Raw genomic sequence first — 26072 nt, 5'->3', positions numbered from 1 at the left:
TTTCCCTCTTTCAAACTAGGCTGGGCCTGCCTAGAAATTCACGGTGAGCTTTCAGTGGGGAGCATTCCCACTAGGATGGCTTTAAAATGTTTAATTAATTGAATATTTACAGAATGCTTTCTAGCCTGCATCTCCTAAATACATGTACCAGGTTCATCATATCATGGTGCAGGTGATTGCTTTTATACCATTAGTTGGGAATTCTTTGGCAGACATCCATCATGTCAAATAACAAGATTCTCCTTTGTTGCCACCCCATTATTCAGCCTTGCTTGATTAGAGTTATAATTCTAGATACCTTTGATGTGGTTGCAAAGCCCCATTATTTGATAATACACATATACACAAAGACTACAGTTTTCCTATTCAGAGTAGCACAATACATTTCTGGGCGGACCAGGGAAAGGTTTAGATCACTCTGGAGTAAAGTTGGCATAACCTTTTGCCTTCAAGAAACAACTGTTGATTAGGACAGGTCTATAGGAGAACTTAGTGACACAGACCTACTTCAGGGTCAACAAAAGCAACTCTGGGAAAGCTATTCATGCTATTACTTGCTAAGGATACCAACTTGGCTTTGTCAGGGCTTAACATAGAATTATTAGTGGTAGTCTGCTTTGGCATCAAGGCAGGATTTCAGGCAACAGTCCCAGCTTCTCTGCTAGAGAGCAAAGTGGTAGATTTTCCTTCTCCCAAGACCTCAATGAAGAGTCAGGAAGTTTTCAAGTGTCAAACTAAATTATTTGCCTGGGTGGGAAATGAGAAGAGATTTGCACGTTGATCTTCTGTCTTTTATCTTGCTTAAAAGAATATGAACAAACCCACAGAAGGTTGCATTTATTCAATAATGTTGGGAGATAGACCTAATATATAGGATCAAATAATTTACATTCAAAAATCATTCTAGATCATTGGGATGGGACTAGATGAGAGCAATCTTTTTTTTTTTTAAGTCAGTACCAGGGATTGAACTCACGACCGCCTGCTTGCAAGGTAGGTTCTTATGCCTCTGAGCCAAATCCCCAGCCCGATGAGAGAAATGTTAATAGACACAAAGTTGTCTCACACTTGGGTTACTAAATCACCTACTAAGTCATTACAAAAGCATGGAGATTTTGTGAGCCAACAATGGACAGATGTACTAAACATGATGTGTCATCTTAGAATTCTGAGCATAGCTCTAGATCGAGAAGCTGTATTCATATTAGCTAGATCACATGTACAGACCACATACCATTCTAGAGGCCCCATTTTATATAAAAACTACAAACTGGCAGAAATCCAGGGGAAAGCGACCAGGAGATAGAGGATTTAAAAACATATTAATATAAGGAACAGTGGGAGAAATTGAGGACTTCTTCCTAAACAGAAAAAAATACGAAAAAAAAAGAGGCATGACAAGTATTTTGTCTCTAAATAGCTAAAGATTTAGAGGTTACTAGTAGCCAAGCATGGTAGGAACATTTGGAACAGTAAATGAATGTCTGTTAATAGTGAATTCTAATATATTAATAGTAAAACATCCCACGAGCTAATGTTAACAATAAATATTTAAGCCTGAGACTCTGGGGTATCAGATGAACAGGGGAGAAAAGCTGCTCAGTCTATAGACAAGTAAACTAAAGTAATATCACATTAGTTCTAACACGGAGAAGCTGCAGATAATTAGTAATGATGCAGTCAGAGGTCAGAACTCTGCTCAAGAACTTGCAAAGATCTTCTTGGTCTACTGAAAAGTTGTACACTCTTATTCATAAGACCTAAGTCGATTTCCTTTCTCATAGGGGTAAAAATTGGCCTTTACCTAATCTACCAGCTACCAAGTAAAAGTACTCTTAATATTCCCAATGACTCCATGAGATGGTATTGTGACTTTGGTTTTACAGACAGGATCTAAATTGTGATAACATAGCCAATGTGACAGAGAGTGTTTCAGAGCCGGGATTCGAACCCTGGTACAACCAAACTCCTTCCCTCACACCCAGATAGCATAGAGAGCACAGGAGAGGTACACTATGGCACTGCAGTGCCCTAGTGGGTCTTTAATGCTTATGCTATCCTCATCTACCAGTTATTCCTCTACATCAGAAGAAGACTAAAGTACTTTTAAAAAATCCATTGTTCAAATGATCCTGATTTCTGTGTGGTGTCTCTGCTCTGTTGCCTCTCTACAAGTCCCCTAATTTACCTTTCTGCTGAGAACAGGCCAGTTTACCCAAAGCAGTCCACTTTATCTTTCCTTCCTCCTGAGTCAGCTCACCTGCTCACTTGGAAACTGGGGTTCCCTGACCTTCGAGTAGAGGTAGAGAGGAATTGGACCCTCTTTATAACACCTACGAATTCAACACACCAATGAAGGATTTGCTGACAAAGGGGAGCACATAGCTAGACTATGAATACTGCTCTGTGTTAGAGTGAGTATATTTTAAACTACACTACGTAGTCACTGACAGGCTCTCTATTTCTCAGTGATTTTCCAGGTTTTGTATTTGGAACACAGAGTTTCTCATTATCTTCCCATCTTCTCTGCCCATGTCTCCCAGCTAAAGAAGGTAGCTGGGAATTAATGTTCCCAATGGGCCATGTCCTCTAGCTTACTAAAGCTTTCTGGTGGAGGTAAGGAAACTTCTAAACTTCTTTAGGATGTTTTAAAATAGGGTATTTATATGTTCCGTGGGCTTTGATCACCTCTTAATCCTGAACTTCCCTGGAAGCTGACTCTAGGTACCTTGCATTCATTCATTTCACAAGTGTTTCCTGAGCACCTATGCATGCTGAATGCCAGGAACACAGCAGTGAAACAGACAGACACAACTGCTGTCCTACAGGGACTAATGGCATGGACTATAGAGACATACAGGAAACAAAAAGTCACAGAGAGCAATTTACAATCAACAACGGTCTACATTTCTCTATGGGATTCAGCACAGACAGCAGCACACAATGCTTTCACACAAATACATGGCTGACATTTCTGAATAATGTGCAGAAAGACTGGCCAGCTGGACTGAGTTTATTTTTAATTTTGAGGGTTCAATGTTTCAACTTCTGCAGGGACAGGAAGACATGACTGAGTCAGGGTCTTGGTGCTAGCTCCTGTTTTTCTGTTAACCACTAGCACTTTCTTGGTGATTCTCTGAGCCTCAGTTTCCTTACTCACAGGAAAAGCAGAAGCACCAGGAACCATAATTACTAACGAAATGCCTAAAGTCAGAAGCTTGTTTTCCAATCCAGCCTAATTGACCTTGCCAGAAAGAACACGAATAGCGAAGCCCAGGTCTTCTTAGAAGAAATGGCCCTATCAGAGGGGTCTACATATCCGTTGGAAGATGGATTAACAGCTGAAAGTGAGGATTCCTCAGGACTATGAAGCTTAACAGCCTATGTCAGAACATGAGCAACTTTGTGCTTGGCTTACCATAACCCACTGAGTGTTCAAAAATAAACATTTTCATTCTTGGGTATCCTAATTATATTATTAGACAACAGAGCAGAGGAAACCATAAAGTACAGATACAGTTTTCTCTGCATGTTTTTGTAAATGGGAAAAAAACTAATTTTCCATCCACTCTGATAGTTAAAAATGGCTTCAACTTGAAGGCAGCTGTAGAATGACTTGAATCTCCTTGAATACTAGTAATAAAGCATGGTTACATGAGTAGGTGCCAGAATCTCAGTAGGTAAGGGCATCATCCTTTTGCTATGGTCTCAGAGACTTTTTCTCATAGTAAGAAAAAAAAATAGGAAAAATTCTAATGAATGTAGAGGATCTTAAAAAATATCCACAATCTAGAAAATTTAAACAAAGAAAGACATATAGCCTGTTGTTGCTCAAGGCTGAAGCAGAAGGCTAAAACACTGGATCTAAATATATGAGGGCCACAGAGTCTTTGGAAAGCTGTAACTCCATGAATAAAGTCATTACAGAGCAGAAAAAGGTCGCCTCATACTCTTTGGATCGGAAATGTGCAAATTTAAGTAGGAACATGGAGCCTTCTTCCTCCTGCTGTGAATTATGAGGGAGGTCTCCCATTCCCCTCACAGCTGATCTTTGTATCAGTTCCTTTACTAACCTTTGCTCGTTTACTCTAAGATACAGGAGAGCAAGTGAACAGATTTTCTTATACGACAATTATATTCTTCATATACCACTTCCTATCCTCCAATCTCTCAGGACCTGGGCCACAGTAACCTGGCCAAAGGATGGCATCATTTATTCAGTAGAGTTCCTTGGGATAAGAGAACCCCACCAAGCAGTATCTCTGTGGCCACTTCCTTAAACACTGATCTTGGTCTAACTGTGAGATGAACCCCACTTAAATTATGATAAAACAAACCAGTCACAGCCACTAGGGTCTCAAGAAACTACCCCAATCTCACCCGCTCTGAGGTCCATTCTCCCAGAGGGCAGAGCAACGCAAGCAGCTCAGGTGGGACGTTTGAGAGGGAGAACAGACAGACCCTCTGCCCCCTCACTGTGCTCCCTTCTGCTTCTGTGTGATTTGCCCAACACGAGTCCAGTCTTGCTCTTCCCCTTTGCAAGCACAAAAAGCCAACTAATTCCTGTGTGCTGGCTCCAGACTGGGAAGAATTATGAGGGAAATTCCAGGGGTGGGTACATCAATAAAAAGCCTCGGGAAGGAAGGTTGGGACTCTGTCCTACCTTGTCACTGTCCACTGTGTTCTGAGAGGTCCTAGAGGCAATGGAGATGGTGTCTGGCTGGCTGCTCCCATCCCCCTGGCTGTCAATATCCTCTACTCCATCCCTGCAGAAAGAAGAGAAAAAAACAGGGGTGGGGGTGGGGGGAACCACTGTGGGTTTAGAGCTCACAAGGATTTCCAGCCAGGCTGGCACAGCCGCAGCCCAGCATTTCTAGCAGGGATTTGTGTAAAACTGACCTGCTAGAGAGAGCAGCCCTACGTGATTTCAAAGGGTATCACCTGTTGAACTTGGCGAACACATAATCACTGTTAATACCTGAATGCAGAGTAACTCCTTTCCCAGAATGCCTCCAGCCCATACTGCAGAGAGGACAATTAGAAAGAGCTAGGCATGGTTCTAGCATGTATAATACAAAGATGCATATTCCACTTAGAACTCAGCCATCTATCTAGCTGACAGGGTAATTTCCAATAACCCCGGAGCTCAGGGTACTCAAGTAGTTTTCTGCAGGCAATAGTTACGTTAGAGGTTAGCTTATTGTTGGCCTGTAAAGAAAACAGAACAGATAAGATGTTTTTCTTTTTCTTTCTTTCTTTTTTTTTTTTTTGACTTGGGGTCATGCTCTGTTGTCCAAACTGGCCTTAAATTCCTGGACTCAAGTGATTCTCTCTCCTCAGCCTGCCCCGTGGCTGAGACTACAGGCATGTGCCATTGAGTCTAAGGGTCTTTTGGATTTTGGTTTCTTCTGCTTAGGAAAACAGGGTAGGAAATTTTCTCTGTGAGAGACTCTTTCTGGGAAGTTCATTATTCTGGATCCTCCGCTCCTGGGTACAGAGGAAGCATGCACTGTCTTCCTTTTGGTGGTTCTCATTAGTCTCATGCACATTTGTGATGATTGCTTATTGGCACAAAAAGCCCGGGTGTTTTTTTCAAAGATTGGAGAACAGTCGCAGATTCTACAGCAGCTTCTGCATCAGCTGTGATCCCAGTGCCTTGTAAGACATCCTTCCCAGTGTACTTTCTTCTTAGGGTCAGACATCATGCAGTTCTTTCAATAGGGCTGTAGAAATCTATGTCCCAGAAAGACTGGATGACTGTGAACTGTTGAATGGTCAGGGTTGGGGAAACTTGGGAAATGAGGGCTGGGATTGAGATTAGCAGAGGAAACCACAGATCCTCCTATGAGCAGTTTTATGAAAGTCACACAGCTGATGCTTCTTGTGGAAAAGTAATGGTATTTGGAGATAGGAGAACTCAGTGCCAGAGAATCTTATGCCATGAGCAAGACGCTACAGATAATGAATCCGCCTTGCACCATCTGCACATTTATAAGCTGGTGTTTGTGTGGACATGTGTGTGCATGTAGACAGCCACAAGTGTGCATATGTACATACACAGAAAAAATAGTTTCATCATCATCATCTGATGTACACCGTCAGAAAAAGTAACTTCTCTCATGTAGAACATTTCTAAGTGACTGCTCCCTCCCCACCATTTGTGGACTTGGGAAATGCCAACTTATTTTAATAACATAAGCCACACATTCGTAGGAAGGGAAATCTGCTGTAAAAAGAAATAACGTGATGTATTTTGCAACACAAAATAAAAAGACTTTTAGATCATCCGTTGTTTTGGATTATCTGGGCTGCTGCCCCCACACTGGAGATATTGAGAGCTGGCTGTACTTTCTGCTGTTCTGGTCCATCTGAGGCCCTTCTGGTCCAGTCCAGATGAAGCCAATTCTGGAAGGTTTTTGGGCCCATCCAGGAGTGTGGGTGGCATGCCTCAAGCCAAGCCACTCCTCCAGAAGCTCTGTCCCCACATTTGGGGAGCCAAGATAATGGAAGTACAGATTGCCTGGCACTCTCTGTAGTCTGTGAGATCTCTCTCTCCTCTATTGGAACGTGGAGGGCATTTCTGAGACATGCATTTCCCATGTTTAAGAAACACTCTGAATCTGCTAAGCTGGACAGGGGAGATTATTTCACAGAGTAACCTCAGCCAACTTCATCTGAGTTTCCTCTCTCACTATGGTCCTGAACAATCCATTCCTTATCATGGTTTCCTTTGTCTTCTTTGTTAAAGGAGAGGCAACCTATAGCATAGTCTGTTCCAGTGTTAAATTAAGTCTACCCATGAGGTAGACCCAGCACAGGAACACGAAATCAAAATGACCCCCTTCTTCCCATGTAGTCATAATTGGTCCTCGCAGCACTGCCTTATCCTGACCATTCAGACTCGGGGCTTGATGCTTCTGCCTCGTGAAGGCAACTTTGCCTTATTCATACCCTTCTTTTGGTTGCCATCTTCCTCAGAATAATGTTCCCACTTTGTAGCTTTGCAGTGGCTCTTCATCCTTTTTATCCTGAAGGGTCAAAAGGTCAACTAAACTTACTGGACTTAATCCATTTGTGAATTGGAGTAGGACAGAGAACCTGGTACCACCAATGACCACCACTCTCAGAATTCTATTTATGCTGTATTTTTAAAAAATGTATTATTTTCATATATTTTCCTTTGAGGTGCCCTTTAATAGAATCATTGGAAGTGTTGATGTCATGTGTAGACTTGGGGAAGATTTTTGTAAGAAGTCATCCACTGGTTTAGAGGAAACAGATTCAGAAGGGTCAGCAGAGATTCAAGAAATAAGTCCTCTGCTGCCTGATGACATTGCTTATGTAGGAGAATGAAGGAGTGGCTCTGTGGTGATTGAGAGAGTGGCTGTGAACTCCTCATCGTGCTGTCCCCTCCCTTACAGTGCATCCCTACTGTCCGACCAACCTACAGAGCTTTCTGCCCACGGCTCGGCCCTCCCAGAGGCCTTCCCCTGACTTTCCAGAGCCGCCTAAAGACCCCTTTGAATTCTTCCAGCATTTACCATCCCTACAAATGGTACTGCTCTTGTCTAATTATTCCATGCATAAAACATGACTGGTAGAGTGTTTATCACATAGGAGGTGCTAATGAAACCCTGTCACACTTAGCTGACAGGTCAGATGCTTAAAGATAAGATAATTTGCCACAGGTGGAATCTGTGGGCCTTTCTAGAGATATACAACACACAGACTCCTCGGAAGCAAAGGATCATCCCACTCCCACTCCCAGAAACATATGAGGAAGACAGTACTGGGGCGAGAGAAGCCGTTACCTCTTACTATTGTTCCTCTGTTTGGCTGGTGTTTTGGGGAGATGAATTGGCTCCTTTAAAGCTCCTTTCAGGTGGATAATCCTTTCTTGAATCACTTCTCGAATGTTCTTGATCCACTCCTGCTTGGTTTCAATGTTGGAAGCCTGGAGTACCACAGGAAGAAAGACTGAGAACCCCAACTCTTGTTGCTCTGTCGAAATAGTTCCCCAACCTCTGTTGGCCTTAGCTATTATTTTCAAGGATACCACGTTTGGAGTTTACTTGTCACTTTATATTTGTGACTTTTCAATCTCAGGGACCTGCTTCCCTAACTCTTAGAATGAAGCTATGGCTTTAAGACTTGGAAAGAGAGTTTCCAAAATATTTCACAACCCATAATGTACCGACCAATCCTGATGTCTGCCCTTGGGTTGGAGCAGTACCTAGAGGCCTCTGTTGGCCTAGGATTAACACTGGAGTTGCTACATCTTAGGGCGTCATTTAAAAGCAGTCTGTTCATCAGTCAGCATGGATATGTGCCAGCATGTCCAATACCTACCACAGCCACAGAGACTTGCACTACCTAGAAGTCAATCAAGGGTTTTTAGTCTGCTAAACCTGTTCCCTGGAGGCCCTGTCATCATTCCAGGAACATCTCATTTGTTTAATGGATTCTTTTCCAAGTGGTTCTACCCTAGGACTGGCAATAGCTTTGCAAGAGAGTTGTCTGTTCGGTGGCACTTTCCAGGCACCAGTGGGAGGGAGCTTCCTCTGTACCAGCACTGTTCAGTCAGGTTGCCTTTACCTGCAGCAGAAGCTCAAGGCCTGCATACTGCATAGTGCATACTGCAGGGCTGAGGTGACTGAGCCCCATGCTAGTGTGATTTACTACAGCTTAGAACACAAGTTCTCAGAGAACAAGATCCATATCTTAATACACAGTGGCTCACTCAAGACACCAGGTAGAATACCTTACATTCGGAAGGTGTTTAGGAAAATATGTAGAATGAATGTGAGACAAATCAAGGTGCATTTTTTCAAAAGCCAATTGTTCTGGCCACTGGAAGGGGACATAAGGACAGATGTACTTGAGTGGCTTTGTTGAGGATGTCAGTAACCTCTCCCCCTGCCCTTTGGCTTCTTCCTTCTATGGGCCTGAGGGAAACCTTTGTCTTTGAGATTCTTAGTCTACCATCATGGTGAAATTTACTTCTCAATATCCATGTGATACTGCCATTTTTCAAGAGAAGCCCAGTGGCTCAGTGGTCTCCAGGCCTCAGCTTTTAGGTGCCACATACCCACCTCCCTCCAACTCCCCACTCTCCCAATCCGGGTCCCACACCCAGCGGAGAGCAGTACTTACTTTGAGCACTGTTTTATTGTCTGAGGAAGGGGTACGGCCAGACCACAAGGCAAATTTGCAGGGGTCACCCTCTACGTGCTCGGTCACACCCAGTTCTGAGGTCTGTAGACAGGAAATGCCTGTGAGAGGCGGGGAAGGGGAGGGCAGTGGGGAAACTTAGGGCTGGGGAGGAAGGGAAAGGCAACAAAGAGGAGAGGACCGAGGGAGGGGCTCTGTCAATCAAACTTCAACAGACTAGAAACTTCGTTCATCTACCCAGATGAAGGACCTACAGGCTCGTGCCTGATTAGCAGGTGCCGGGGCGGGACAGTGAAGAGGGAGGCACTCAAAGCAATTGGAAAGAAGAACTGTGAACTCTACGATGAGGAAGTGGGTGGTGAGGGTGGGACCTGTCCAAATGGAAGCCTTTTTCCAGGAGGACTTTGGTGTGGAGGCTGGGGAAGAGAGGAGCTGGGTGTCCAGATCCCTTCCTGTCTACACGATCTAGAAAAGCAGGGAGTCTTGTCCTGCCCCATCCAGCCCACCTACCAGTAGCTTGTTCTTGTAAACATATTTCGTGTGTCCTGAAGAGTCTTTGATCTCCTTGCTAAAAACCAAAGAGATTTCAAAGAGGAACAAGTGCCGCTCCCGTCCCTTCCGGATCAGTGATTTTGGGTCCCACACTTGGAAGGCATCCTGGAGAATCAGCTCCCCCTGTACGTCCAAGTTCTCATCGAACCCTGAAAAACACCCATGCCCATCCTGTGGAGTTTCTCTGCCACCGTACTCGGGAGACAGTGTTCCACTCCCCTTGGAGACAGTCTCTTATTAGTAGATGCCATGTGAACTCTCCTCCTCCCACTCCCGACCTCCCTAAGAGCTCCATATCTCCCTCATCTTTCCAACTCTTCCTGACTTGGGAGTTCTGACTGGGGCTGACGACAAACACGGCTTGATGGACTCTCTCCTTGGCTCCTTTACTTGTCAGCGCCTTTTTCTTATGTCCATGCCTAGGATTCTTCCCTTTGGTCGTTCCTGAAATGTGGTACATAAACTTTTATCGCTTTATATTGACACCATTTGAAGTATTTAGAAAATCTTGAAGCTTTAGTGTACACTAAAATCACCCAGAAAGCATGTGGAAATGTACTCCTCCCTTCCCTCACCTCCCTAAGAAAGTTCAGGGTGAGTTCATTGATTTGCACTCCTGAGCAACTCCCAGGAGCCCTTGCTTGTCTACAGACCTTATATGCAACTGCTGGCTCCAAAGCAGAGTCAGGGATAGGTTGGAGGAATGTGTACCCCAAGATTGGGGAAACAGGTGCACACAAAAAAGAAATGGGTGGAGACAGTGTGACAACACACACTCAGATGATTAGTACTGAATCTGGAGAAGTTGGTCCAGATTCTTGCTTGAAAAATTGCGGTGATGGTGGTCCAGGAACTAGTGAACCACACCAGGTCTAGGAGTGGTGGTGCTAAGATGAAGGGGAATGGTGCTGGAAGAGGAATGGACTATCCTCATTTCTTTTAGACCTGGTTGCCAGCTCGGACTGGAATAATAAGTCTTAAATCATCTATCAAATTCCACTGCCAGTCTGTTTTGCAGGATTAAAACCACTTTGTTGAAGTCTTGCTCTCTAAGGATTCCCAAGGCATTGGTTCCAGGTGACTGACAACCCACCTGTATTGTATGGCTGGGCTTTCCTGTCAGGAAGGCTAAAGAGCTGCTTGCACAAGATTTAAATGTACAATATCCTGCTAAACTCTCTGATAAAAGTGAATACTACAGTAAATGTATGGTATGTATATTTGTGTATATTTTATTTAAATTAAAATAAAGAAGGGCATAATGCTGAAGACACTGATGTGTGGGTATGAAATTAAAGTTTCTTATTCTGAGTGCGAAAGCAATGTTACACAGATCAGCAGGACTGCTGTAGGCCAGGAGTCAAGCATATTTACAGTAAGGATGATGGCTTGGCCTTGACAGATTCATTGACATCAACGTATCTATGAATCCATCCACGTTAAATGGCTTAGGCCTGGTTCTACCTGGAGGATGGAACTAGTCTAATTAGTCTGTGGAATGACCCTCACAGGTCTACCAAGGACCTACCTAACAGTTTGCCCTTTCTTCTCTCCTCTGGCCTTGTCTCTTGCTTGACTCTAAAGCCCTTCTCTCCCATGACACAAGCTCCTGGGTCTAATGAATGGAGGAGGCATTGTTAGAAGGGATGGGAAGACAGGTACCTTCCAGCATGCTGACATGCATGGCATCATTGGCTTTCTTGGGGACACTGAGCATCACCTCCAAGCCATCCTTGAGCTCCCCTTTCCCTTCTTCACAGCAAGTTAAAAGTTCCTGGGGAAAAAAGCCCAAACACAATTAGGACATTTCCTCTTTCCAACCCTCCCACTGCCTCTAACCCATCAAGGAAGTTATATACCACTGTCAGTCTCTGTAACACTTCTCTCTGAGTTACAAGGAAAGTGGGGTGGGGACTTAACACCAAAGAATTCAACTACTGTTCTTCTTCCAGTCTGAGCTCCTGCAGTCCTAGCTAGTCCTGATAAAGTCAGTTCAACCCAACTTCCAAATGGCTCGTACTTTAAATTAGCAAGTAGGACATTCTTGATCACTGAATTGCTTTTGGAGGGAAGGAAATGCACCCGGGTGAAGCACATGATAAAAGTGCACACAGTACTGCACAATCATAAGAAAATGAGTAAGAATCAAGGGAATTAACAGAAGACAAAAGGGTGTGCTAAATGACACAGAGCACTTGTCTCCTCAAACCTATTACTAATGCCACTTCGATACAATGGAGGCTAATTCCTATCCTACTGGGAATAACCAGAGACTGGTGATATTATAGGCTTATAACATTTCAGAGTTATAAAAGATTTTTAGATTATGTCAGAATTTCCTATCTGAGGGCCAGTAGATGAGATTCTAGATTAGCTTTTTCATTGCCAGAATAGAAATTCTGTGATGAAGAGGGATGAGTAATGTCCTTCTGGTTGTGCAGCTCTAAGGAGGCCATCAGGTCTCCCGCATCCAAGCCCAGTCCTCTCTCCACCACACCAGCCCTCTCGCCAGGGTCATCGGCACACCACAATGCCTAGAGCAGGCCGGTTCCCACTGCCGGTGAGCACATCCTCTCCTTTTCACTCCTTCATTGATCTCTCGGTTACCGCCATCCCCATAAAAGACACACAGTATCTTGCTGTATCTTAAGAATAATATGACCATTTGGAATAGTTTTTGCTCAACCTAGAGGAATGGTGGCTTTTCAATTTTTGTATGAGGATTACCATTTTTCTCATTTTGGTATTGGAAAAGAAACACTGACACAACATGAATCTGCAATTTATATTTTCTACTTGAGAGAGCAGGAAATGGGTGGTTGGGTAGATGCACACTTCTAGGAAAAAAAGAAGCTCTTCAAATGAAATCTGGCAAATGAATTAGTGACAGGCCTCCTGGCAAATACACCAATGTAACTTGCTAGGAGCAGAATGCTTACCTGTGGAATGTTTCTTTTGTTTTTTTTAAAATCAAAATCTATCCATCTGGTTTGTTCTTATTGTAAACAAACTCAGAATTTGTAGTTTTATGGACACAGATTTCCCAAAGGTAGCTTATAAGCTAAGCCATTACTGTGTCCAAGTAAAAAGCAACTACATTGCATGACCAAAATAGCTTTCTCTTTGGAAAATAACAGGATGCTGTACTTTTTTGGGGAAATGATACACAATGTGCCATACATCATTTGGAGACCTTAATCTGGCCCAGAGCACATTGCGATACTAGAAGTAGGGACTTGGAGGTTCACTGGTGGTCCCCCACTTTTCCTGACTCATCTCTGCCCTGGGATTATTTTTATCTTTCATTTTATTGGTAAAGCATTATATTTGGCAAAATATTTGGTGAGTGACACTGTGATATGGAAACTTAGTCCTCTGTGTTATCTTGGATCTATTCCCACATGAACAGGGGAGCTTTCCATGTCCAGGAGCACATGTTCAGAACTGCAGAATCCTCAGCCCTGATGTTGGCTCCAGCTAGTATAATGTTTCACTGTTCAGAAAGTCATACTTATTTCTTCCAACCTGAGGTTCTCTAGCCCTCTTCTAATTTTAAAACTCCCAACATTGTTTTCATATATCATCAAAAAACACGGGAGAGAAATAAGAAATATATTTCCATCTTCCACAGAAAACACCAATTAGTTTAATCAGCCAAAGCAATTTAACAAGTCTAACAATCTCTCAGCAGGCCCGATAAATTTCCTCGTATGCTTGTGATGGTTTATGATAACTAGAAGCCTCTACAGTTAATTCAGACTCCAAGAGGACAGCTGCAGCAGATTTACAGGAAAAATATTGAGCGCTCTTACTGACATACAGTTTCTGCACTCAGGCAGTACCTAATGTGATGAGCCCCAGAAGACATAGTTAATTAAATATCAATTTATTTGGAGTAAAGCTGACTTTAAGGAGAAAATAAATCACATTTTATTTATTTATGCTAAAAGCTCAGTTTAACTATTTTTCTTTTACTCAGCAGGCTCTCTGCCACCAGCACATTTTTAAAAAGCCTAAATTATCTTCTTTTTTCCCAAAAATTTTATAACCTCCCAACAATAAAATCTCTACTACTTTATTTGATCATTTTTTCAGTTACCTGCAAAGTCCCTCTCATAGGAAACAATTCCAGAACAAAGGCCCAGAGCCCACCCTCCATGCTCCTAAAGCCACACAGGCGATGGGCTGGCAGTTCTGTCCTCCATGTCCCTCTCCTGTGCATGTCGCATAATTCATCCTGGGGAACTTTAGCCTTATGAGATTAAAGGCAAGAGCAAAAAGCTGTATTTCTCTTGGAAATGCATCTTACTGATTAAAGACACTAGCAGTATAGATGAAGAGTCAATTCTTTTCTTTTTAAATTCAGAACACCAATTTGGGCAAAGGTTTTGAGTTACATGAAGCCACAAAAATAAATACTAAAGAATATCAGCACAAGAAAGATAACTTAGAAGGTCAAGCATGAAGCATGATAGGGAAGAAGGTGGTATTCACAGAAATCTGGGCTGAGGGAAATGCAAGGTAAGTACCCAGCAATCACGGGTAACACAGAGCCTAAATAAAGTCTCTGTGCTTATAAGGGCAAAAGCACACAGACTTCTTAGAACAGAGATGCTTCCCACCTCATAATCTTATTAGACTATCTCAGTCTTTCTATGGAAACTACAAAAACTAAAGATGCAAAAGCAGTTTTGATAAAACAGCGGGCATGTTCTGCAGTGTCACTTCTCATACCAGGTCATCAGTAAAGGCTGCGCACATGAAGCCCAGCTCGGATTCTCTAAGTCATTTTGCAGGCTTGGGGTAAGCAGAGGCCCACAGTCCCTCCTAAAGACAGGAAGAAGGTTGGTAGGGGAGGTGGCTGAAGGAACAGCATGGTGTGTGGCCCCACCCTGAGCCACAGGACAGAAGAAATGACCAGGGCACAGGCACCCCATGCCTTCACTCTATGCTTTCATCTTAGACTCAAAATTACTAAGCTAGAGAGACCTCAGGGTTCTTTGGGAAGGTGGGGACTCCCCAGTGTGACCAGAGCCCTAGATTAGAAACCAGATTGGTTTTCATGTTAAGTGAACCTAGAATGTGTAAGATTCTATAGGCATCGCTCAACATGAGCTGAATTTCATCAGATTTTATTTGAAATTACACTTCTTTTAACACATCTCTTTTAATTCATGTACTCTTTGCATTACAGAAACAACCAGAAAAATTCGAAGGGAGGAAAAACTTCATCCTTATACTTGAGGAATTAACAGAGACTTATGTTAACTGCTGCTTATATGTCAATTTCTCTGGGTTTCTTCAGAAATGATATATTTTCAGAGTATCAGTGTATCCTTATATGAGAAGGCTCAAGCCAAATTGCTTGGTGTTTTACATAATTTGTTTATTTGACTGCAAATTTTTTTTTTACAAAAAGAAATCCATATCTATTGGGCACTTCCAGAAAAGTCCCTAACACATGGGACCCTCCAAACACCAAATGCCATTGGGTTTCTTTATGTACACTTTGACTATTTTTCCGCAGTAACCCCATGATCTTGGTAAACTCAGGAATGATGGTGATAGTGGGTGTCACCCTGGCCTCTGATACCCAGATAAGCGTGTACCACCCTGAAGATCCTAACTCTTGACTCTGTGACGAGCAGGGCTACAGAAGTGATGTGCCCAGGAAACAGCGCTGAAAAAGCTTCTCAGAGCCAGTCAGTGCTTGAGGAGGCAGCACTAAAAGTCGTGGAAGGGTGGGTGGTGGTGAAAAGTAGTCACAACTTATTCTCAATCACATTCCTTGTTTTCTCCCCCAAAACCAGCATCTGGAATCTTTGGGAAGGGAAATGCAATCTGGTGTCAGGAGTGCCAGTGCGGGCTCACCTCTGCAGCTTCACCTTTGTTTTTGGTAAAGCAAGACTGAAGCTTCCCCAAGTTGTGGGACAAAGCTGAGACACTCCTGTAGCCTGGTCAGTTGTGACAGGAGGGTGTGAAAGGGAAAGGAGGTACCTTCAGGAGCAGTTGGTACTTGGTGATCCTCTGTACAGGCTTAATTAGATAGGAAGAGATGGAGTTGGCCAGACCATGCCGCTGCTGGATCTCCTACAGGGATGAGAATAAGGAACAGTGAGACACGGAGGAGGAATGCAAGGGTCGGGAAAGCGAAGGAGAGGGGAAAAGGGAGATAATTATAAGGAAGTGTTCTTGGATAGGAAGAAATGGACAGAGAGAGAAACAAGAGAAAACAGGAAAGCTGGCAAAATGGGAGGAGCTTGCAGGAAAGAAGTGGGTTTATGAGACAGAAGGAGAAATTAAGGAGAAATGGAGAGAGGTGAAAATGGAAACAGAGCAAGGAGGTAAGCAATGATAAGCAGAAGGGGAAAAGAGGGATGAAGCAATCAAGTGAAGGGAAATGACACAAGATGGGGAAATAAAGGAGGGATTATACAAGGACAATGAGAACAAAGACCGAGGATGTGACTCTGCCTTGTTTTGATGACTCCTGAGATTGTATCTGCCCTCAGTCTTAAACATAGTAAGACACACCCTTTTCTAATCTCTGCTCTTTAATCTAACTCATCCTAACTCGGAATCATCGCTCTACTCCTTACACATTTTCCACTTTCAGCAGCGGCACCTCTCCACCTCCACCCCTCAGGGCCCTTGAGCGGGAACCATGGCGTAGTCTGTGGTTGTTTCCCTTGTCTTATCCCTGGAAACAAATCTTTCTTCTCCACTTTGATGTCTACCACCATCAACATTCACGCTAAGGCCAAGGCCCTGGCTGCCAGCTGCTGTTGGTGCCTCTAATCTTGCCTTTTACTTCACTCTCTTCCACCTCTATGAGAGCTTCTACTCCATGAAGTCTCACGGTTATGGAGATCACAGCGGGGCATATGTGGGTGCCCATCACAGGTTTTAGTCACAAATAGAGCACAACAGAGATTGACAGTGAGAGCTGAGATTATTGGATGGGTGGTCAGGGAGGTGCGTAGAGACAGAGCCTTGGCTGCAGTCAGCAGTTAGGGGGTGGTTAGGTAGAGAGCTGGAAGAATGGCACTCTCTAAAGGAAGACCATCCAACATAAAACAGGTTGAAATTAGCACTGTGAAAAATAACCATGAAAACAAGGACCATGCTTGAATGGTACAGAGGATCTGCACCTACGCATTAGAAGTAACATAAGACAAAACAAAATATGGTCAGACAAGCAAGGTATGTTGAGTCACTGATGGAGCTGAGTCAAAAAGAGAATTTGATGGTGCTTTTTCCAATGGCAAAAGGCTATGGATCTTAAAGAGAATAAACATATAGTGGGTGGCATTTTTCAGGAATCACAATTATAGGAGGTAGAGATTAGGGATACAGGGACAGACAAGTTAGGAGGTACTATAAAAGGCCAATGTAATTTTGTAATTTCACTCCCAAGTAAAATTCCACTTCCAAGAGAAATGAAAATTTACTCATATGTTTATGCAGGGAAAACTCAAATCTGTGAACAGATGAATGGAAAAATATAACATGGTATATGCATACAGCAGAATATTATTTGGCCACAAAAAGAAATGAAGTAGTAATGCATGGGACAACATAGAGCAACCTTGAAAACTTTCCAAGTGAAAGAAGTCATTGACAAAGATTACACATTACATGATTCTGTTTATAGGAAGTGTCCAGACAAATCTAGAGAGAAAAAAGTAGATCAGTGATGGCTTAAAGCAGGGCTTGGTGGTGGTGCTAGTAGCTAGAAATTACAGCTCTGAAATGATGAAAAGGCTTTAAAGTTAACAGTAGGAATGGTCGTACATATCTATGAGCATAACAGAAAGCCTTGTGTTATACACTTTTACATGGGCAAATTGAATGGTGCATTAATTATATGTCAAGAATGCTGTTATTTTAAAAAGTCCAGGTGGAGATTTTCCTAAGTCAGAATTACTAAGAACAAAGCATTAGAAGACAAAGAAATGTTTTAAAACTAGACTAGATAGGACTTATATGAGGTTACACAGGAAGGTGAATGAGAGGGAAAAATAATTTTAAAATTATTCCATTTCCCAACAACTATGCAAAAATTACTTATTTTCTTACTTATGTGTCTCATCTCAAAGGCACGTGCTTATTACAGGACTTGTTGAAAATGGTGTCAAAACAGCTGGCAGTTGGACTCTCTCTGGATAAATGAAACTTGTGGGTTTCTTTGGGAATCTCAGCTGCTCATAGAGAATACAAAGTTGTTTAAATGTGGTTCGTGTACTGGGAGAACACAGGCAATAATGCACTTTGGATACTCTTCCCTAAGAGTGATTAACCAGTTCAACCAAGATCAACCAAATCAAGCTCAGGAACCACAGAGCAACAGAGACCACACTTTGGGTAAAAATTGTGCATCCAGGCCACAGATACAGCTCAGTGGTACAGTGCCTACCTGGCAAGCACAAGGTCCTGAGTTCAATTTTCAGCACCTTCTCCCCCTAAAAAAATTTGCGTTAGGTAAATGTGTGGGTCTTTCTAGGACTTCAGTTTTTCAGTGTTCTCTTTACAGTAACAGGTTGTAAGAGACTGCCTTTTTAAAGGGTTTGTCTCTATTACAGAAAGCCTTTCTATGGAACGGAAGTGCCTAGGTGCAGAATTCAGGTAAACTCTTGATGGAATAGAAATAAGCTACAGCATTATGCTTTCTGAAAAGATTTGGGAAAAACCAGGAGGGGTATTTGCTCTCCCTCCACATGTCAGGCCAAAGGTGCACTGCTGGGTTTCCCAATGCAAGTATGTCCTACTCAGGTACTCCACTGCAAACAGAGGTTGGTGGGAAATTTGGGAGTCTATCTCACTTATTGGCCAAGGTCCAGAAATGGACTAGAAGCAGGTAGGTGAGGATCATTGGACTAAGAGAAACAGTGTAGCACCAGGCACTGAGATGTGTACAAAAAGATCAATTAGGCATAGCCTTAAGCTTCAGGGAGCTTACAGCACTGTAGGCCTGCCCAAAGGCAAATTATGACAAATACTGGAGCAGAGATATAAAGTACAACACACGCATTAAGAAAATGAGGAAGTGTCCCCAATCAGCATGGGGTCTTTGGAAGATAGGAAGAATTCTGAGGAGTGGCTGTGTGTATGTGTGCGTAAGTACAGGACACAGTCCACCCCAGGCAAAGGAAAACAGCGTCACTTCTCAAGGACACAAAAGCATCTGAGGCACACTCAGAGCATAGGACTTCCATGTCACAAAAATGCTAAGTGGAAAAAGGCACGGTCCATTTAAAACTTCAAAAAGGACTTCTCTGGACACTTTTGACAAATGATAAACCAGAAACATCTTAAGGAAATACATTACTCTTTGATAAATTGGTACAGGGCACTCCATACAACATCTGGTAAATTCTGATACCAGTTTAGAATGTTTTTCTTTGATTCGTCTGTTTTACTCCAGGAATTCTAATTTCAAGCACCCAGGACCATTTCTATATTAATTCTCCATTTTAAAAGTCACATGTTAGTTCCTCACCTAGCTTCTCCCATTAAAGAGTGATTTCTTTGCTGAGCAACAAGGTACCAATGGAATTAATTATTTTATGGCTGTGTCAGCCTGGAAAGATGTGCAGAGGTTGATTTTGTATATCTGAGTAGAGACTATGTTTCAAGGACTTTATATTCTCCATGGGACCTAGTTCACTATCCTGCATACAACGAATACCCAAATACTTATGAAAGAAAAGAAAGCAGACAGGCAGGAAGACAGACAGATGGTCTTTACATATTTCTGAACTTCAGGTTTCTGTCACTTCTGACTATCAGAACAGCCATCCCTGCTACGGTCTGTCTCTCAATGAATTCTACTTGTTTCCTAAGTTCATTGTTCCCTTTCATTCATCCCTTGAAGCATGCAGTCATCAATTTGATTCTGTTCCCTTTATTGCCAACAGGTCACTTCCCTTGAGATCAACACTAAAAAGATTTATCCCACCATCCATCAGCCAGATGGTGTGTTTATTCAAAATCTAAGGATCTGACAAGGGGTGCCAATTTATTTTCTTTTTTCACCTTCCATAACATCAGAAGCCCTCAATGTGAATGTACTTTTCTCTTACTACAAACTTAAACTCCCCATGTCCAGTCTCATTTGGGCAAATCACATCAGAATCTTAAGTGAGGGACAGAGGAACCAATATTTTTCAAAGACCCTCTAGGCAATAAAATGTGTAACCAGGCTTAAAACAATTACATTAGAGCAGTGATTCTCAAACTTGACTGGGCATAAAAGAATGCAGAAGGATCCTCAAAACTCAAGATTGCTAGGTCCTGATCAGAGATGCTGAGTCAAAAGATCTGGGTTGAGTTCAAGAATTTGCATTTCTAACAAATCTTGCTGATAGCGACATGGCTGGCCCAAGAGCCACACTTTTGAGAACCACCAGGTTTGAGAAAGCTACACATAAAGTAGAAGCAAACATCTTCACCAACAGCTGCACAGTCCTGTAATCACAAAATTTACGTGCAGCTACACTTGATGTTGAGGTACAGAGACAGATTTACTTTGTCCAAAGTCAGATCAGATGAGACAGGATGGGGTGAAAAAAAAGACAAACACTACCCTAGTTTCTCCTCCCTACTTTATCCATGAGATAAAGGTTTGATGTGGTCAGCAAATGAAAATGAGAAAACAAAGAATAGTGAAACACCCATTATTCCAAAGCAGAGAAGCATTTCCACTTGCTCATCAATTCTTCAAGAATGGAAACCACAGCTTACATCAAAGAAGGTGCCTGCGTGCTCCAGGATCAGCTGGTTGGAATCAGGCTTGTTTTTACAGTAGGTGACATACATTTGAAATTTGTCTGCCTAAAAAGAACAAAGACAGTAATAGGTAAGCATGTGGGAGTAGCTCCCTTCTGTCCACTGTGCCTGACAGGCTCAGAATGGACTTTACAATTAAACCTACAGACACAGGGGCTGGACTTTCCGTGACATGTTTTGGGCTCCTTCAAGCCTCAGTTCTCTACTAGACCTTTAGTTATTTCTCCAATTGGTAAGTAGAAACACTTTGCTAAAAGGAAGCTCAGCTTGACATGGGTCTGATTTAGAAAGAAAGAGAAAAACCAACTTACGCATCATAAATGTATTCTGAAGTTGAATAATGTATTTAGATATTACCCTTTTTTTGTATTACCCCAAAATTGTGTTTCCTACCTTGACAAGGGACAAACACTCCCTTTCTAAGACAGATACAAAAGCAAAGAAGTAAGACCCCAGATCTACTGTACTCTAAATGTCTCCACTGCGGGAGGGGAGGAAGCTGAGGACCATGTCCAGTAACTCCAACATGGTCCCCAACTTCCCAGAAGCAGCCACGGAGGTGGGGAGAGAAGGCAGGTGACTCTCTGGGGCAGGCACGAGCAGTGATTCCTAAACGGACTGCTACTTTAAGCCAAGAACCTTATGACTGATTAAAATGCATTCTTTATTTCTCTCAGGACCCTCTTGGTTAGAGCTAAACTCCTTTTCTACTGAGAAAGTTGTGTGTATTTTGGTGGCCATTGTCCCCACTGGTGATCTGACATCGGTAGGACATTTCAGGAGCCTCCCCTCGCTAGAGCAGTCTAAGCTCGTGCTCCTCATATCAGACATCACTCTTCTGAGTGCTTTGCATACATGAACTCATTTGATTCTCAGGCCACCTTGCTGTAGTTGGTTCTAATTTTGTCCCTATAAGTGAGAAAATTGTGACACAAACTGGTTAACTGACTTTTAAATTCCCACAGTTAAAAAGTGGAGAACCCAGACAATCTGACTTGAAGCTATTTGGCCTTAGGTCAATATATTACAAACGACTCTTTCTATTTTTCAATCCTATGCTACACTCATATATTAAGAATATGAAATTTAAGAAAGCCTACTAGGGATAATTCTTGGCAAAAGGTTCATAATTTATCCAGTCATAAGAGGTTTTCTGAAACCAATTTTAGGGAATATAAACTGCCTAGGAGGTTGTTCATCATCTCTGAGTAATGATAATAAATCATACTTATGGTTGATTGTAAAGATGACCCACAAATTGCATGAAACAAGATGCAAAAACTCCTTTTACTTAATGATCAATCTTGTTTCTCTCTATGTTGGCTGTGTAAGGGATCATACATTATTTATCAGCATAAATACAAGCTATGTATTAGCTCTTGTATTAGAACAAAATGAAACAGCAGTCTTAGACTTAATATAAAACCAGTGTTCTTGGAAGCAAACATTAGAATTTTATAAAAAGAAAGCTTGTCTGGGAGTCAGGCCTCAAGTTGTGGGGCTGGCTGTGATGCTGACTACATGTCAGGGGGCCAGTCAGTCTCCTATTTAGAATCTAAAATGAAACCACAGTCTTTCTGACTCCCTAGGGCTGTTGGAAGAATACAGTCTCTGATTTATGATGATAATCTGAAAAGTAATTAGCCCATTCTGCTGGCAAATCAATAATAAAAATAATTTATAATTAGTATTAATCTTATAATTAGAATAATAGAATATTATTAAATGTAATCAGGTAATTATTATACAGCAGAATCATTGGCCTTGGGGGAAGAATTTAATATTTTATTGTACTCAGTGTCCTTAGTGGGCTTTCCTGAAGCCTTTTGTATTCACATCCATGGGCCTAAGCTCAGAACAATGTGATTGAGATGCTAATGGAAATTGTTTTTTTGACTTATATGATTAGAACTTGTACATTCAGCCCATTTACTTGGTCTGACAGTTGCACCAAGAAAGAAGGTGAGGAAACACTCATCTTTTAGGTCAAAGCTGGAGTGGATACCCGAGAGCCTATTCATTACTATTAATGAAAAAGGTACCATCAATAGTCCCGTGGCTTTTGATCATTCGAATTCCTTAATCTGTACCTCATAAAAATAACCAAACTGCTGCAAGGGTGGTGCTCTTTCCCACTCTTCCTATGTCACGATTTTAAGAAGTTCTTAGAGAGCTTGAGATACAGATCGGACTGGACTCTAAAGACCTTCCCAGGGACGGCCCTGCTCCTTGAGGATGGACTGCTTTTCACAGATCTACTTATGATTCCTCCCTGTGCACAGGGAGACCGGCACTGACACTAGTTCCCGGGTCTGGCAGAGGTGCCATGCGCACGCTTGGAAATAGGGACAGTGGGAGAAGACTTGGTTACCCAGGTGACAAAGCAGTGTCCCACATCCTCAGGCAGCTGTTCATACTTCTCCAGCTCTTTGAGGAAAATGCTGCAAGGGAAGAGAAAGGCTGAATCAGACACCATGGTACCAAGGCTCCCGCACAGGAGCCTGCTGAGGCTGATACAGTGGCAAACCTTCAATTCTTCACACCGAGGTCTCCACCGTCTCGGTGATAACATGATTGAGATACAATTTTTAATGTTGGAACTTTTCATTAACATGTGTTAGTTAACTAGTTAGTGCTACTTAAAACAATATTCTTTCTCTCAGGGGTCCATACTTTTGAGATAAAAATGAAAAATTACACTCGTATTGGATCTTTCATTTTATTGGACATTACCAATTTTTTTTTTACCCAAGTAATCAGAGCACATTTGTGTATATATGTCTATATCTATGTATGTCTGTACGTGTGTATGTATGTATCTAGTCTCTAGCCAGGTGTGGTCGTAAATGCTTGTAAACTTAGCTATTTGGGAGGCTGAGGCAGGAAGACACAAATCCAAGCCGGACAACTTAGTAAGATCCTGTCTCAAAAAATAAAAAGGCTGGAGACGTAGAGCAGACATAGTAGAGGCAGAGCAGGTCCTGTGTTCAATCCTCTGTATATCAAATATATGTCATATATATACTGTCATATATATAGTCATATATATATGAGAAAGAAATTATATATAGGGGGAGGGAGGGGGAGGGGGCCACGGAGAGGGAGGGGGAGGGGAGGGGAGAGAGAGAGAGAGAGAGAGAGAGAGAGAGAGAGAATGAGAATAAAATATCATTTGCAATCCCAGAGATTGAAATGGGAAAAGTGAATACTTCACTGTTGTCTTAACAATTCTGGTCTTTCTTCTCCCACCAAAAACCAGTTTGTGCTAAAAAAAAAATAAGTTAAATTTTGATATTTTATTATACAGACATTATGAGCAAGGTGACATTTTATAGGCTGGAGATGTAGCTCTCTGGGTTCAATCCCCAGTACTGCAAAAAAAAAAAAAAAAAAAAATATATATATATATATATATAAATGGAGGAAAAAAATCACAATATATTCCAAAGCTAAACGGAATTATCACGTGCCAGTGTAGATATAGACCTCATGGCTCCTGTCCATGTCAACAAGTCACTGACTTCAAATTAATGTATTATATAATTGGTGTAGGCTCAGAGAATATAAGTTCTAACAAACCAGTATTACTGGAAAAGAATTTGCTTTTAAAAATCACACAAAATTTTTCAAATAAAAAGTACGAGCCTTTGGGGAAGCTTACTGATGGAAACAGAAAATGCAATGGTTTACAATAAAGATCAATTTAACAGTGTATATCAAAGTCATAAATGTGTTAACTTTTTGATTCTAAAATTTAATTCTGGTAATTTTCCTATAGTTAAATCTACAAGAATAAGATGACAAGTACACATGATATGAAATGTAGCACTGCTTCTAAGGGCAAATACTGTCTATAAAGAACAAAGTATTCAAATTATAGCACAGTTAAAGGACTAAATACTATGTAGTTGGACCAGGAAAAAAAAAGATAAAACTTTCTGTGTCTTCACATGGAGCTCTCCCAGAACAAGTTTGGAAAAGAGTAAGATGTGGAAGAAAACTGTATATAATAATTTGCTATTTTTCTGTCATGAACTAGTACATATTATATTTCCAAACCAAGGAATTAGTAAAAGCATCACCACGGGGAACCAGGTGAAATAACAGCATGGAAGCAGTGGCCAGACTGTTTACATTTCTGTTTAATTCTGATTTTAAAATCATGGGAATGCATTACCTTCAAACTTACATTTACAAAATGTAATGTGGTCCTGAATTACTCTACTTACCTTTACCATAGGAAAAGTGTTTTGACTTGACTAGCTCTATATGGCTATTATCCACACATTTTGGTCGTTTCTTATCATTAAGCTTCTTATAAGCAATTAAGTTTCTTATAAGCAATTATGAATGTTATATATGACTAAGTTGTGTTCTTCCTTCCGTGACATAGGAAGGGTTTGTTTGTTTGTTTGTCGTTTTCCTTTTTATCGTTACCAGGGATCGAACTCACGACTGCCTGCTTGCAAGGCAGGTGCTTATGCCACTGAGCTAAATCCCCAGCCCCAGGAAGGGTTTTTTTTTTTTTGCAGTATTAGGGACTGAACCCCGTGGAACCCTCACTGAGCTACTTCCCCCCCTCTTTTACTTTGTATTGTGAGACAAGGTCTCTCTAATTTGTGCATGCTGGCTTCAGATTTGTGATCCTTCTGCCTTGGCCTCCTGAGTAGCTGAGGTTACATGTATGGAGCATAATACTGTTTTGGAGTTTGAAAACCATATATATGCAATTTAAAAATATTTTTCAGATCCTAATGGGAAGGCAACAATGCTAATAATGATTGTCAGGATCAGGTATGACTTTTTTCTTTGTCTACCTGCAATCAAATTTTTTTTCTATAACACATGAGCATTGCTTGAATAATAAGAAAATATTCATTAAAAACTTGCGGGACTTCCAGCAGTAACCATTTGGTGGTAATAAGCTTTCTCCATTGTGAGCATAAATTTTACAGCATCCTGAACTGACTCATGCATAGAAGTAATCAGTCTGGGTGTCAGAAATGCAAACATGCAGCGCTCCAAATCAATAAAGTGTCATATTACTTCTACTTTTAAATGGAATACAAGTAGCATATCTAATATGCATTTATACAAACTCTAAAAGAGATATATGAAAACAATGGTTTGTAATGTTATAATTGAGGATTACACCTAGTTTAATACACATTTCTGTTGCAAAAAGAAAGAATCTGGCTTCTCATCACATATGCAGGCATACACACAGATGGGGTACCTCTGTTTATTTTCATGTCTATATATATTCTCTTTTAATTTCTAAAACTGGATTCTAAAAGGTCCACACTGGACTCTAAAAGGTGTTCACAAGGAACACTAAATAATATAATGTATGGTATCTTTAGAAGTGATTTTTCAAAAAGTGTTGAGATGTTTATTACATAGTCATTTCTTATACTGGCCTTTAACATAAACCTTAGAGAAGATATGAATGGAAATCCAGTCCAGAGCAGACTGAATGGTACTCAGCAGAAAGGGCTGAAATGGTTGGGAAACTGGGGGATGAAAATCTGATAAGCTATTCTGGGACAAGGACTGTTCAA

The 26072-nt window shown here is 41.6% G+C and overlaps 1 protein-coding gene across 4 annotated transcripts in view; it reads right to left on the bottom strand.

Moving 5' to 3' along the window:
• Kalrn (kalirin RhoGEF kinase) overlaps positions 1-26072 on the bottom strand; it is a 581802-nt gene that overhangs the window by 202068 nt on the left and 353662 nt on the right. For all 4 annotated transcript variants that reach the window (XM_063225109.1, XM_023562599.2, XM_063225110.1 and 1 more), the window contains exons 26-33: positions 22883-22952; positions 20467-20556; positions 15721-15813; positions 11386-11497; positions 9682-9872; positions 9154-9255; positions 7812-7954; positions 4664-4766 (exon numbers count right to left, since the gene is read on the bottom strand). In XM_063225109.1, the coding sequence (XP_063081179.1) occupies positions 4664-4766; positions 7812-7954; positions 9154-9255; positions 9682-9872; positions 11386-11497; positions 15721-15813; positions 20467-20556; positions 22883-22952 (904 nt within the window). The remainder of the gene's footprint in view (positions 1-4663; positions 4767-7811; positions 7955-9153; positions 9256-9681; positions 9873-11385; positions 11498-15720; positions 15814-20466; positions 20557-22882; positions 22953-26072) is intronic.

Source organism: Cavia porcellus, unplaced genomic scaffold (assembly GCF_034190915.1).
Source record: "Cavia porcellus strain 051 isolate PalLab524CR breed Dunkin Hartley unplaced genomic scaffold, mCavPor4.1 scaffold_15, whole genome shotgun sequence".
Classification (NCBI taxonomy): domain Eukaryota; kingdom Metazoa; phylum Chordata; class Mammalia; order Rodentia; family Caviidae; genus Cavia; species Cavia porcellus.
This window is presented reverse-complemented; position numbering and strand designations above follow the sequence as displayed.